The sequence below is a fragment of the Chionomys nivalis genome, chromosome 7 (assembly GCF_950005125.1).
Source record: "Chionomys nivalis chromosome 7, mChiNiv1.1, whole genome shotgun sequence".
Taxonomy (NCBI): domain Eukaryota; kingdom Metazoa; phylum Chordata; class Mammalia; order Rodentia; family Cricetidae; genus Chionomys; species Chionomys nivalis.
In genome coordinates this window covers 86,776,985-86,790,660 of record NC_080092.1, presented here as the reverse complement: position 1 = coordinate 86,790,660, position 13,676 = coordinate 86,776,985, and the positions used below count along the sequence as shown (strand labels likewise).

At 37.6% G+C, this 13,676-nt stretch overlaps 1 protein-coding gene across 1 annotated transcript in view; it reads right to left on the bottom strand.

Annotated features, from left to right (window-relative positions):
• Ddx42 (DEAD-box helicase 42) overlaps positions 1–13,676 on the bottom strand; it is a 38,145-nt gene that overhangs the window by 10,301 nt on the left and 14,168 nt on the right. Inside the window, exons 4-13 of the mRNA XM_057773850.1 lie at positions 11,633–11,694; positions 10,304–10,340; positions 9,408–9,557; positions 7,116–7,220; positions 4,859–4,978; positions 3,723–3,899; positions 2,269–2,397; positions 1,465–1,564; positions 892–939; positions 124–221 (exon numbers count right to left, since the gene is read on the bottom strand). Of these exons, the coding sequence (XP_057629833.1) occupies positions 124–221; positions 892–939; positions 1,465–1,564; positions 2,269–2,397; positions 3,723–3,899; positions 4,859–4,978; positions 7,116–7,220; positions 9,408–9,557; positions 10,304–10,340; positions 11,633–11,694 (1,026 nt within the window). The remainder of the gene's footprint in view (positions 1–123; positions 222–891; positions 940–1,464; positions 1,565–2,268; positions 2,398–3,722; positions 3,900–4,858; positions 4,979–7,115; positions 7,221–9,407; positions 9,558–10,303; positions 10,341–11,632; positions 11,695–13,676) is intronic.

Sequence of the window (13,676 nt, the reverse complement as noted above, 5' to 3'; positions counted from 1 at the left end):
ATTCCAGCACTCAGGAGGCAGAGTGCTGATCTACAGGGCTAGTTCTAGGACATTCAGGGATACAGATTCTATGTCCCTAACTAAGAGAAATCCCAGAACCCACCCTGCCTTGTATAGGATTACCTCTCCAATGTCTCCCTGCACTACTCGAATAGGGTCAATCAAGATGTCTCTGGCCAATTTTTCAATCTTTTTCCGAAAAGTTGCACTGAATAAGAGAGCTAAAAGATAAAGCAAATACTGTTAAAACAAAATAAAAAATAAAAAAGTATTTCTTACAGAATCCATTAAGCTTCTGAAATGTAACTGGTTCACTAAATAAAAATGGTTTTCTTTCGTTTTTCATTTTCAATCAAGAAATGAGTTGTTGTAATGGTTCAGAAAAAGGTTCTTATTTCAAATCAGCAGTTAAACTGCAGCAAATTACTGAATTTCAGTTTTCTGGACCTGGTGGCAAGGACCTGTAATCCCAGCTATTTGGAGGATGAGGCAGGAGTATTGCCATGTTTATGGCCCGCCTAGGCTACAGTGTTCAAGGACAGCCTAGTCAACTTAGTAAGACTCAACCAAAAAAGGTGAAAAAAAAATTAAAAAAAAAAAAAAGGGTTGGGGGCTGGAGATACATATATAGCACAGAGAGGTAGAGTGCTTGCCTAGCATGTAAGACTTAGGATCAGCACTGTGGAAAACAACAAAAAATACAGGAGTTATATCTAATAATTTCTAAAGTTTTTTTTTTTTAGCTCAAATAAATGGTCATCAACCCTACCCTTTACAGTTAGCATCAGTACGTACACAGAAATTTTCGTTTCCATAACTATGAGTACTTATAAAATAGGTGTTCATTTTGAATATAAATATAGTTTTATTACAAAGCTGCTTCATACATACTCTGTCTATCAGGACGGACATGACTTGCTATGGAACGAACCTGGTACTCTGAAAGAAACAGAACAGTAATCAGAACAATACTGTAATGCAGTTTGAAAGGTGTGAAAGTCACTTTAGGAAAACTCACGAGCACTTTCAAGGATTAAAAAAGCCCTGAAACTCCTAGACAGCACTCAGCATGAAATTTCAAAAAAAACTTCACAGAGTAGCGGAACTGGATGGATAGTGGCTATGTAGAAATCTGCATATCCGGGTTGAGCCAAAGAGTCCAGGAAAGGACCTCGGATGACCTAATATTGGACGTTAACCTTCAAGGGCTGTGAGTGAAAATGAAGAACAGAAAACAGTCTCTCTGCTTTAAGCACTTGCACATTTTCTCAACAGTCAAGACTAGCACTTCCCTTCAGAAAACTCCTACAAATAAATGGCTCACGGCTTGGTCTATCTCTTCTTTTGAAATCCAGAAGTATTTTTAACATCTTTCATGATGAAAACTACTGGATAACTCTAGGAAGACAGAGAAAAAACTAACTTGAAGATGGGGACACAAGAAACTGATACTCGAAGGCATACCAAATCCCATGTCAAACATCCGGTCAGCTTCATCAAACACAAGGTAAGAGACTCTTTGAAGATTAGTAGCCTTCTTCTTCACATGATCAATCAGCCGACCCTGTGAGAGTCACAAATGAATAGTAAGTATATCTAAAAATTTGCAAAGACATTTACAGCTACACTCCTGGAAAAAGCATTGATTCTTTGGTCTTAGACAGAAACAGATACAGATCTGAGAGTCTTTATGCAACAAACTCAGACGAATACTTTTTTTAGACAGGGTGTTCATGGGTGGCCTGGTTCTTCTGCCTTTTAAGTGCTGGGACTACAGGCATATGCCACCATACCAGCAAGAATAGAATTCTAAAAACTCAAGCTCACCCTTTACATTAATTATGGTTTAAATTCTATGAACAATTAGGCCAGACCATTCTTGTAATATATTCTAAAAAGATTTAAAAACTTATGGATGAGTTTTAATGTTTAACCTATATCCTCTGGGCAGGTATAAACCTTCTAAGTATCTTTATGATTCTTCACGTTCTTGGCAACCACAGACCCAAATTTTAGGAGAGCCTAAGAAAATCTTTTGAAATAGGAAGGAACTTGTAGCTGTTAATGCATGGGCCACACATGTTATAACTAGGTTGTGGTTTTTGTCAACTAATCACAATTAAACCAAAATGAAAGGCAGCAATTCCCCCAGAGCATTCCCAACCTAGCTCTACTAAAATTTTAGATGGAAGTTTCCTCAAAAGCAATGGTGTTTTCTAAGTCAAGAGGGATTGAGAACCCATTTAATTTAAACACAGATACACTTACTGGGGTACAAACAACAATCTCTGCTCCTTCCTGAAGGGCCTTGGCCTGCTCCCACATGCTCCCTCCTCCATATACTGCCACTGATCGAAGATTATAAGCTTTCCCAAACCGCTTACATTCTGCGTGGATCTAAAAAGTCATTAATAAAATATCAACAAACAAGAAGCTTAACAAATACTTTTAGCATTACTCAAAAGAGAGTTTTGAACAACACAGTGTGTCATTACAGAAAATCAAAACCTAGCTGTGCCTAATGGCACAGGCTTCGAATTCTAGGTACCTGGGAGGTTAAGAAAGAAGATAGCAAGTTCAAATCCAACTGGGTAATTTAATGAGACACAAACTCAAAATCACAAAAAATAGAACAATACAAACAGAAGAGGTTGAATATATAGTTCAACACTTACCTAGCTCTTAAAGGGCTCTGTGCTTAATTCCTATTATTAAACACACACCCACACCACCAACCAAAACAACAGTAACAACTAAAAATAAAAAAAACCCAAAAAAACACACAAAAGCAAATATGAGAGAGAGAGATACCAAAACCTAGAATATGGTTTACAAATCACCATTCTTTGGTTTGTTTGTTTCATCTTTGTTTTTTGAGGCAGAGTCAGTCTATCAGTTCTGTATGTCTTGGAGCTTGCTATGTACACCAGGCTGGACTCAGACTCAGCAATCCCCTGGCCTGAGTCTGCTGACTACTGGGACTAAAGGCATGAGCCACCACACCCAGTTTAATCATAAAATAAGGCTACCATCTTTCTCTGAATCATTCATTCTCTTCTTGATCCTATCATTCTAACAAGAAAATTAATTCACTATAGAGAAAACATTGTGAGCGTATAATAAAAACAACTCCCACAAAACCTACACCACTTTAAGAGTAAAAAAAAAAAAAAAAAAAACAACCAACACACCATTGTTATGTTATTCCTGTTATAGATAATATCTAACACTTTTTTTTAATATCAAAATTTTTCTGGGAGCATAATAATGTAAATGTACTTAATGGTAGTCAATGAACTACACACTTAAAATGGTTGAAGATGGTCAATTTTGTATATAGTTTTATCACATTTAAAACAGAAGTGGGGGGAGGTTGGGGAGACAGGTCAGTGGGTTAAGCACTTGTAATGCAAGTGAGAGGACTGACATTTAGACTTCTAGAACCCACACAAAAGCTGGGTGACCATGGTGACTTGGCAATAACCCCCAGAAGCATCTGGGAGATGGAGACAGAATGCTATAGCCACACTAGCAGTAACAGCCCCACAAATGTGAAGACGAATCTAGGAAGGCACCCAAAGTCAACCTCAGGCCTCTCAAGTGGCCCCACGTGTATGCCAATGCATGCACCTCAAGGTAACAACTACAATTCATAAATCTTTCTACTCATTGACTCTCACTAGTCCAAATGCGCAAAGGAGCCTTTTATAGAAAGCACATACCTGTTGACAAAGCTCCCTAGTGGGGCACACAATCACAGCGATTGGTCCATCACCTGGTTCCAATTCCTTCTGATCCATTATATGAATCAACATGGGCCAAATAAAGGCTGCGGTTTTCCCACTGCCTGTTTTAGCAATACCAATCATGTCTCTACCACTTAATGCTACAGGAACACCCTAGAGGAGAAAAGGTATATATACTCTAAAATTTCAATTCCACAGATAAGCCTGGAAAAATGACTATAGGTGACATTCATTTCCAATGGAATAAAAATATTCCAGGTCACACACACTAGCTGAATCCTGACACTTCCATCAACTTGATTTAAAGGAAATATTATTACCTTCATGTGATTCAGCCTTCATTTATTAAAAAGACTCTCATTTATATCAATATATTGAAAAGTGCTTATGATTTATAAAAGAAGTTATCAAATTTCTTTTAATGGAGCTGGAGAGATGGCTCAGTAGTTAAGATCACTAGTGGCTTTTCCAGAGGGCCCAAGTTCAATACCAAGCACCACATGGTGGCCCATTACTGTAACTCCACTTCCAGGGGATCCAACTCTGTTCCCTGGCTTCTACATGCACTGTATGTAAGTGGTAAAGAGACATATATGCAAGCAAAATATCCATATGCATAAAGCTAAAAAAATATTTTCTTTATGTTCTCTTCTTGAAAAAACCATTCATATATTATATAAATTTCTCATTTTTAAATTAATAAATAAACCCCACATTTGAATGGGAAACAGAAGCTATTAGTCTCAGTAATAAATGAAAAAAATTCTAGTCATCAAAAGCACCAAATATATCCATGCACAAATCTTTTTGGCAAGGTTTAGATAATGAAGCATTTTCCTTACATCATATTTTCAAAGAATTTAGCAGGTATAAAAACACATTTTCCAGTCACTTAGCAATTTCATACACTAGTGAAGAATTCTCATTTTTTTCTTCAATATTTAAAAGTTTCAGAACTTTAAATACAATTTAGGGAAAGAGGACTTGCCTTGCATGTATGAAGCCTTGGGTTTGATCCCTACTACTGTAACCACACACACACAAAAGAGTTTTAAATAAAACTATAGATTTCTTATCACTGTTTCATTTTTCTCCCATGATATTTTACATACCTGACATTGTATGGGGGTTGGTTGTGTGTATTCAGACTTCCGAATCTGGTGCATAAGCTGTTCATCAAACCCAAAATGAGCAAAACTACTTCCTGGTCTAGGAGGTGCAGCCCCAGAGACCTAGAGACAAAGACAATTGCCAGTATACCAGTACTGCCACTTCAATAGCATTTAAAGTTCAACAGTACCTACTCAGATCAAGCACTTTAGCTAGAATATAGAGTGTGTAAGTAAAAGCATACACCAAAAAGGTAAAACCTCAAACACGACCAGGTCTTCAGGCAAAAAATATCAAGGCAAGAATTCCTGACATAATTCAATCAAATGATTTTTAAATGACTAAGTACCAAACACTATCTTAAAATTAATTTTCTCATAATTGATAGAAATTGCTTAACTAGAAAAGTCATTAACATTATTTTTGCTATTTTGAATAAACTTTAAAGAAGGTAACAAAAAAATTAAGATTTACTCTTGAAGTCAATTAATTACAAGATTAAAGCCAAATCTATAGCCATTGGTTAGAAAGATGCAACTTCCTGAGTTAATGTTTCTCCTAGGGATGGTCTAGACACTATGAGGCCCTGTTCCAAGTGGGCAAAGAATGGGGATTATTGTGTCCCTATTTTGTCTACACAGTAGTAGTAACTTTTCACTGCTTCTCTGATAATGCTCAGAATTTCCAACAAGGATTTTTATTACTAAAGATTTTTTTATTTGTCGTCCCCCCACCCCCAAGACAGGGTTTCTCTGTAATCTGTTCTCTGAAACTTGCTCTGTGGACCAGGCTGGCCTTGAACTCAGAGATCCACCTGCCTCTGCCTCCTGAGTGCTAGTTCAAATGTGGAAAAGGAGCCACCACCACCTGACTATTACTAAAGATCTTTATTTTGGGAGAGGGAAGTGCTAATAAATTCCTGGAAAACAAGAGGGCAAACATGCCCACACATACATACTATTATCTATGTCTTTGAAAACTTGAGTTTTCAAACATCATGTAGCAACTAATAACATGGAAACAGACCTTAGTTATTCACACTAGAGTAAACCAACCCATGTTCCTTCTATTTGACTTTAACATCTAAAAACATTTTAAACAATATGGTAAATGAGCAAATCAAATTTTTGGTGGGTAGTTTAAAGTATTATTATAAAATTGTTTTAGGTCTTTAAAAGACAATCACTTAAAAAGAGTTGGGTGTGTATATTTAGAGAAGAAGCTCTGATCCCTCTGAGTTTGATTAACAGGTGTTTGTGGAATGCCTACTTGTGGAAATATCTAAACTTCAGTCGTCATGATCATGCAACAAGCACTGAGCCAACTCTCCAGGCCTCCTCTGGTGCGGGAGAATTGTCTGTATTCTGTCAATCATGTTTTCAATAAATGCTGATTGGCCAAGCAGGAAGTATAGGTGGGTCAACCAGACAGGAAGAAGTAGAAGCGGGGCGATGAGAACAGAAAAATTCTGGGAAGCAGGAAGCTCCCTTTCCACAGTCCTATCTCAACCACCTAAGAAGCAAGATGTGGCCTGCCCCGCTGAAAAAGGTACTGAGCCATGTGGCTAACATAGATAAAAATAATGGGTTAATATAAGCTACAAGAGCTAATAAAAAGCCCAAGCTAATGGGCCAATCAATTTATAATCTTATGGAGACCTCTGTGTGACTTTCTTTGGGGCTTACTAGCTGCGAAAACTCGGCAGGACAGAAACCCTCCTCATTTATTTGATATTTTAAAAAGAGCACACTAGGGACTGGAGGGATAGCTCAGCGTTCAAGAGCTGGCTGCTCTTCCAGAGGTCCCGAGTTCAATTTCCAGCACCCAAAGGATGGTACACAATGATATCTAGTGGGATCTGGTGTCCTCTTCTGGCATAAAGGTGTATATGCAGATAGGACACTCATATATTAAACAAATAAATCTTAAAAAAATACACTATATATAACTTGAAGCAAATATATTGTAACTTCATGGATTGTTTACATTATGCAAAACAAAATATAGGGCTGGTGAAAAGACTGAGCATGTAAAGACACCACACCCACACATTCACACACCCACCACCACCACCGTTTTTAAAAAGGGAAAGTCAAAACTTTCTGATATATCATCTATAGGAATAAAACAATCAAATGAGGACACACAAACCTTCAGGTCTGTAATTATTATTCTCACTAGTAAATAAACCCAGGGTTACTATCTGGATAAACAGTAATTCTAAACACAAATCAGCATTAAGCAAGTAATGACTCTTACCCGAAGGTTGAGTTTATGCCTCAGGTCTATTAACTGCTGTGGGGTGAGGTTGGTTATCTCCTCATGTTCATTGTAAAAATTTTTTTCAAATGGTGGATAGTCAATCTGCAGGTCCAATTATTCAAAGTTAGTCTAGAATTCAAGAGTCAATCCTGTAAGTTTGATTTTAATATAAAATTATCTTTTACAAATATTCTAAAAACAAAGGCATTCTTGTAGAAAGTGAATTCATTTATTCTTGACACACACTCCTAAAAAGCACAACCTTAATTTTTCCAAATTCCTACTTTCAAAATTGATACTGATCTACTTCCTGAGGAAACCTTTTTTTTTTTTTTTTTTTTTTTTAGTTTTTTGAGACAGGGTTTCTGGGCAGCTCTGGATGTCCTGGAATTTGTCTTGTAAACCAGGCTGGCCGCAAACTCAGAGATCCACATGCCTCTGCCTCCCGAGTGCTAGGATTAAAGATGTGAGTCACCACCATCCGGCAGAGAAAACATGTTTTTAAAGCAATTGTTCAATTGTTCCACAAATAACATTTAACTATGCTTAGGATTAAATAGTTCATCCAGATTCAAGCATTTAAAAAACATTTCCAGTATTTCCTTTAGAGACAACGTTGTCTTCAGAAGGAGTTCTCTCTCTCCTTCTTTTAAAGCACGAAGTTAGGGCTGGAGAAATGACTCTGTATGGTGCTCTTGAAGATGATTCAAGTTCAGTTTCCAGCATCCACCTCGGGCAGCTCTTAACTGCTTTTAACTCCAGCTTCAAAGAGATCAGATACCCCTCTCTTTTGGCCTCCCTCTTGCATTCATGTGCATATACCATCCCCATTACATAATACATAATTTAAAAAAATCAACAAAAAATATTTATTTATTTAGTCATTTGAGGAAGGGTTTTTCTGTTTTCCCTAGCTGTCCTGGAACTCACTTTGTAGATCAGGCTGGCCTCAAACTCAGAGATTCGCCTGCTTCTGCCTCCCGAGTGCTGGGATTAAAGGTGTGTGCCACTACTGGTCAGCAAAATATTCATTTTTATTATATGTACGTGTCTTTGAGAGTGTATGTCACATATGTGTGGATGCCTGAGTAAACTAGAAGAGGACATCAGATTCCTTAGAACTAGAGTTATAAATGCTTATGAGATGTCTGATGTACGTATGTGATGTGGGATATCTTTCTGTATGCTATGAATATGTGTTGCTCTCATTAGTTGATAAATAAAGTTGTTTTGGTCTATGGCAAGACAGAATAAAGCCAGGCAGGAAATCTAAGTAGAGATACAGAAGAAGGGTGGAGTCTGGGAGACAACATCCAGCTGCCCAAGGAACAACATGCCAGCAGACTGGTAATGCCACAGCCATGTGGCAATACTAGATAGAAATGGGTTATTTTAAATGAAAGAGCTAGCTAGTAATAAGCCTGAACCATCAGCCAAACATTTATAAGTAATATTAAGCCTCTGAGTGGTTATTTGGGAACTGGCAGGCAAGAGAGTGGGTGCTATGAACCACACTCTGGTCCTCTGGGAAAGCAGCAAGCACTCTTAACCACTGAGCCACTTCTCCAGTTCCAAAACAAAATCCTTAAAACCATGAAATTGCTCACATAACTTATTAAAATTAGTAACCAAGCATATTTTGATTTCTTTTGATTGTTGAGAGTGTCTTAATATGTAGCGAAGGCAGGCCTTCATACTGCTGGGACTAGAGGCATGCACCACATTCCTGGGGACTAGAAGCACGCATCACAATTGGTTTTATGAAATGCTAGGGATTTAACAACAGGCTTTGTGAATAGTAGGCAAGCACTCTACCAACTAAGTTAATCTCTAGCCCCACATTTTCTTTCTATAATATGAAACTATTTACAATTTTAGCCCTTTTGGATTTTTGCTTTGTTTGTTTTTAATGATAGCATTTCTTGGTGTAGCCTTGGCTGTTCTAGATCTCTCTCTGTAGACCAGGCTGGCCTTAAACTCACAAATCTGTCTGCCCCTGCCTCCTGAGTACTGGGGTTAAAGGCATGTGCCACCATCGCCCAACACCTTTTGGTTCTGAAACAGAGTCTCATTCAGTAACCAAAGCCAAACCGCAACTCACTATACAGCCTGGGTAGACCTCAAACTTTTGACTCTCCTCCCTACCTCCACCTTCTAAGTACTGAGATTACAGTGAGCTAGTTTATAGGCTATGAATGCCTCACAGAATTTCTGATTCAACCACTTAGCAGAAATTAAGATCCTGAACTACGAAACTATCAGTTTGAAACAAAGAAAGAAATCTAATACCTCTGAATGATCAATAGGAGGAAGAGGATCAATAATTTTTTTGGAAGGTGCAATTGGATTTCCATCACTATCATACTCCAGATTGTCTTCCTCCTCCTCCTGAACCACCCCAGCAGTTGGGTTTTCTGCCATGTATCGAAAATAAGCTTCCTGCAGGAAAGCACAAGAGCATAATCAAATCCAAGTACATATAAAAACATTTCTACCTTTGTTGTCAGTGCACACAAGTGTACCATAAGATTGCATAGTCTAAACAAATCCTATCAAATAAGGATAGACTTTCACTAGCAGTGATTTTTTTTTAAGAGAGCAGTACTCAGAATCAATGAGTAAGACAATTACTACTGCACAATGATTTGACTTATTTAACAGAAGCCTTCCTGTTTGTAGGGACATCTCACTACCCTGCCCAGAGAGGGAGAACACATGCTTTTGCTTTATACCAATCCAAGTTTGGAAGCTGACATTGATTTGATTAGAGAGGTCACAAACCTGGACAGGTATATGGATTTCACCATTTCACAACTAAACATGGAAAAAGGAAATACTAATGGACAGTTACTGATGTTCCATCTAAAATATAAGAATCACAAACTATTGGAAAGAGGCAAAGGACAGCAATGGACCCCATACTACTACTACAGCTTTAATCACAGTTAACTTAAAAATTTGGATAAAAAAAAAAAAACACCGAATAAAAGTTCATATTTGCTTTTTTATGTCAGTTGATCAAAAATTCCACCTTCAACATGGGTGAAAGCTATATGAATATCTTACTAACAGGTCACACAGGTAAAAACGAGCAAGTCATTCAGTGAAAGCAAGCTCTAGTCTGTCCCCAGTATAGACTTTGTGGAATTAAAAATAAAAGATAGAAATACTGCATAGGAACTCACTTGGTCATCTTCTTCTTCAATGTCATCTCGAATACCCCTGGAAAAACAAACGGAGAAACAAACTTCCCTGCAAATGTTCCACATACCCAGCTCCATACTTACAGTAGATTAGTGTTGAATTCCAAACAGTATAGGAACTCTCAACACTAACGAGAACAAAGCAGCAATAAGCATACTGTAAATGATCCACCCAAAATATATGTGTGCCTTAACTCCTTGACCTAAACTTTCCTTTTTTTTCAATGAGATGATGGTACCCCTAGAAACATCAGTTACTAACTGATGTATGAAGCAAAAGAAACTTTCTTTGTGAAGACAGGTACCAAAGAATGCTAAGCTTTGTAATATATACAAACATAACACAGCTGTGTAATGTATTCATATTAAAAAGAAAAAAGCCCTCCTGAATTTAGTATATACTATTCTTCCTGCAGCTTCTAGCTCTCAGTCAAAATCAGTTACCTTGGAGATGGGGAGGAAAAGGAAAACTACATTCTTTCATGACTTTGGAACTAAAACTTGTATTTCATATGGGGAATGGAAGCACTGACACTTGTTGCATCTCTTAGTCTGCTGCGTAAAGTATTATTGCTTACTGCCCATAGCCGTATCTTTCTAATCCAACTTTCTACCTAACTTAGAGCGTTTGCTATTCCTAAGGCAACCTGCACACAACGCTACAAGCATAGGGAAGCTAGAAGAACCCAACACACAGCAAGCACCAAAAGATGGCTGATACTCCATATGTCATAGAAACCCTGGCAGAGGCCTGAACAGAGGGGGAAAGGTCCAAACATGTCTGGCAAAAAGGTTTTAGGAGTGTATTCAACAAAGGAAACTTTTTTTTCCCCCCCAGAAAATAACCATTCAAGTTCAGGGTTTAATTGCTAAAGAATAGGGTCACTCTTTAGATGAAATCAGGTTTTATTTATTCCTAATTTTTATATGGCATTATTATATAATCAAAATTTCTAGAAACTGATGACACAGGCATTAGTCTATTTAATATTATTATGAGATGAAATTCAAGACAACGAACCGAAACTTTAGTAACTATACTACCTTTACCGTCAGTATAATTCACTTCCTGTTGCTTGGACAATATTTATAACAAAATACTATTTTACCAAACAGAACGCTTTTTAGTTTTTACAAACGCAAAGACTATGCCATCTTCATACCTAGAGAAATACTCAAGATACAGAAATATCCCAAGCATAGACCTTTGTGTACTTGAAAATTCTTTCCTCTATGAATTCTTTAGAATACTCTTTTCTATGCTTCAGCAGTTTCTATGGAAGCTTTGTGCGAGTGAAGAAAACCACTTACTTTACGTTTTTTCTTTCCTTGTCCTTTTCTTCAAGTCTCTTCATGTCTCTAGCCGCCTGATCCTAATGGAACAAAAGGTTACATGGAATCATACACTTTAAGACACTCAAAGAGAAACTTCATCATGAACAGTTCAGACACTGCGACATGCTCACAGCTGTCCTGTCCTATGTGTTGTCGGCTGCATTTCCATGCGACCTTTCGGGAAGCCTCTACAACTATTTTTCAAAGACAAATATATGTCTTTTTGCTGTACATGGATTTCAGTTTTTTACTGCAACACATACTATAGACGTACATATAAATATTTGGTAATTTTTTAGAAAAGTAGGTATAGCTAAAATTCTCTATAACTACCACCACCAAAAACAAAAGCGAAAAACAACAACAACAAAAAAACCAAACCAGACAAAAAATGGGTGAGGTATTTATTCAGTTCTGGCTCTTATTTTGGAAAACTGGCTCTGAACTAAAGAGTGATTTTCCCCTTTCCCCTTTCTTCCCCCCCCCCCCCTTTTATTGGTGTGTGTGTGTGTATGTGTGACAGGGTTTCTCTGTGTAGCTCTGGCTGTCTGGCTGTCCTGGAACTTGCTCTGTAGACCAGGCTGGCCTCGAACTCACAATGATCAGCCTGCATCTCCTCCTAAGTGTTGGGATTAATGGAGGGTACTGCCACCACCTGGCCGCCTTCTCTTCTTTTTTTCCCCTGGTCTTTCTGAGGCAAGGTCTTTCTATGTAGCCTAGGTTAGTCTCCACCTAGTTATGCTCTTCCTTCAGTCTATCTAGTGCTACAAGTGCTGAAATTATAGGCTATGCTACTATACCTGACTATAGTGATTCTGCCTCCCAACATCTGGCAATTTTGTTTTCTCAACTGAGGGTGAGGTGGGACAGGTAAGAATAGTTATACAGGCTGGCAGAGGTTGAACATGGCACCAACGATGCCATTACATACGAAGTAAATCACTACACTTGCAGAACACATTCTTTGTTTCCTTTTTCTTTCTTTCTTTTTTCAAGACAGGATTTCTCTGTAGCTTTGGAGCCTGTCCTGGAACTAACTCTTGTAAACCAGGCTGGCCCCAAACTCAGAGATCGACCTGCCTCTGCCTCCCGAGTGCTGGGATTAAAGGCCTGCACTGCCATTCCTGGCTTATTCCTTTTTACTTTTTAGATTTATTATTATTATTTATATGTTATTTTATGTGTGTAAATGTTTTACCTACATGTATGTAAGTGTATATGCCATGTGTGCCTGGTACACGTGGAAAGGGGAAAAGGATATCAGATCCTGAAACTGGAATTACAGACAGTTCAGAGCTGCCACTTGGGTGCTAGGAGTTTAACAAAAAAAGGACCTCTGGAAGACTAGTATGCGCTCTTACCCACTGAGCCATCTCTCCAGCCCAATATATTCCTTTAAGCCTATATAGATCTTTCTTTAGAACACTGTCTAAAAATAAATCTTCATCAAATTCAATTCCTAGAAAAGTCAGCATTTGACGTTAGTAATTCATATTAGACAATGACACTCTTCAAAATCTGACAACTGATCTCTCTGTTCTTGGCTAACTAAATCTCTTAATACTTTACCAAAGACATCCAGGAGTATGTTAGTGTACTCAAAATATTTAACCCCCAAAGAACTTCAACTATTTAAATGTCAAGCAAGAGAATTTGGCTATTTGCAGATTAATTCATTCAAAAAGAGCCATATCAGTTTATAAAACTATAAATTAAATCTAAATTTAAACCTAAAACAACAACAAAACCAAGAACTGATTTTTCTCATAACTCATCACTAGGATTATCAAGAAATAATGGGGCTGGAGAGATAGCTCAGTAGTTAAAGAGCACTGGCTACTCTGCTCTTCCAGAGGTCCTGAGTTCAATTCTCAGCAACCACTTGGTGGTTTACAACCAACTATAATGGAAATCTTACCCTCTTCTGGTATGCAGATGTACATAAAGATAAAGCATATATTCAAATACATAAAATAAACAGATAAAAATATTTTTTAAAAAAGGATGAATGAATGAGATT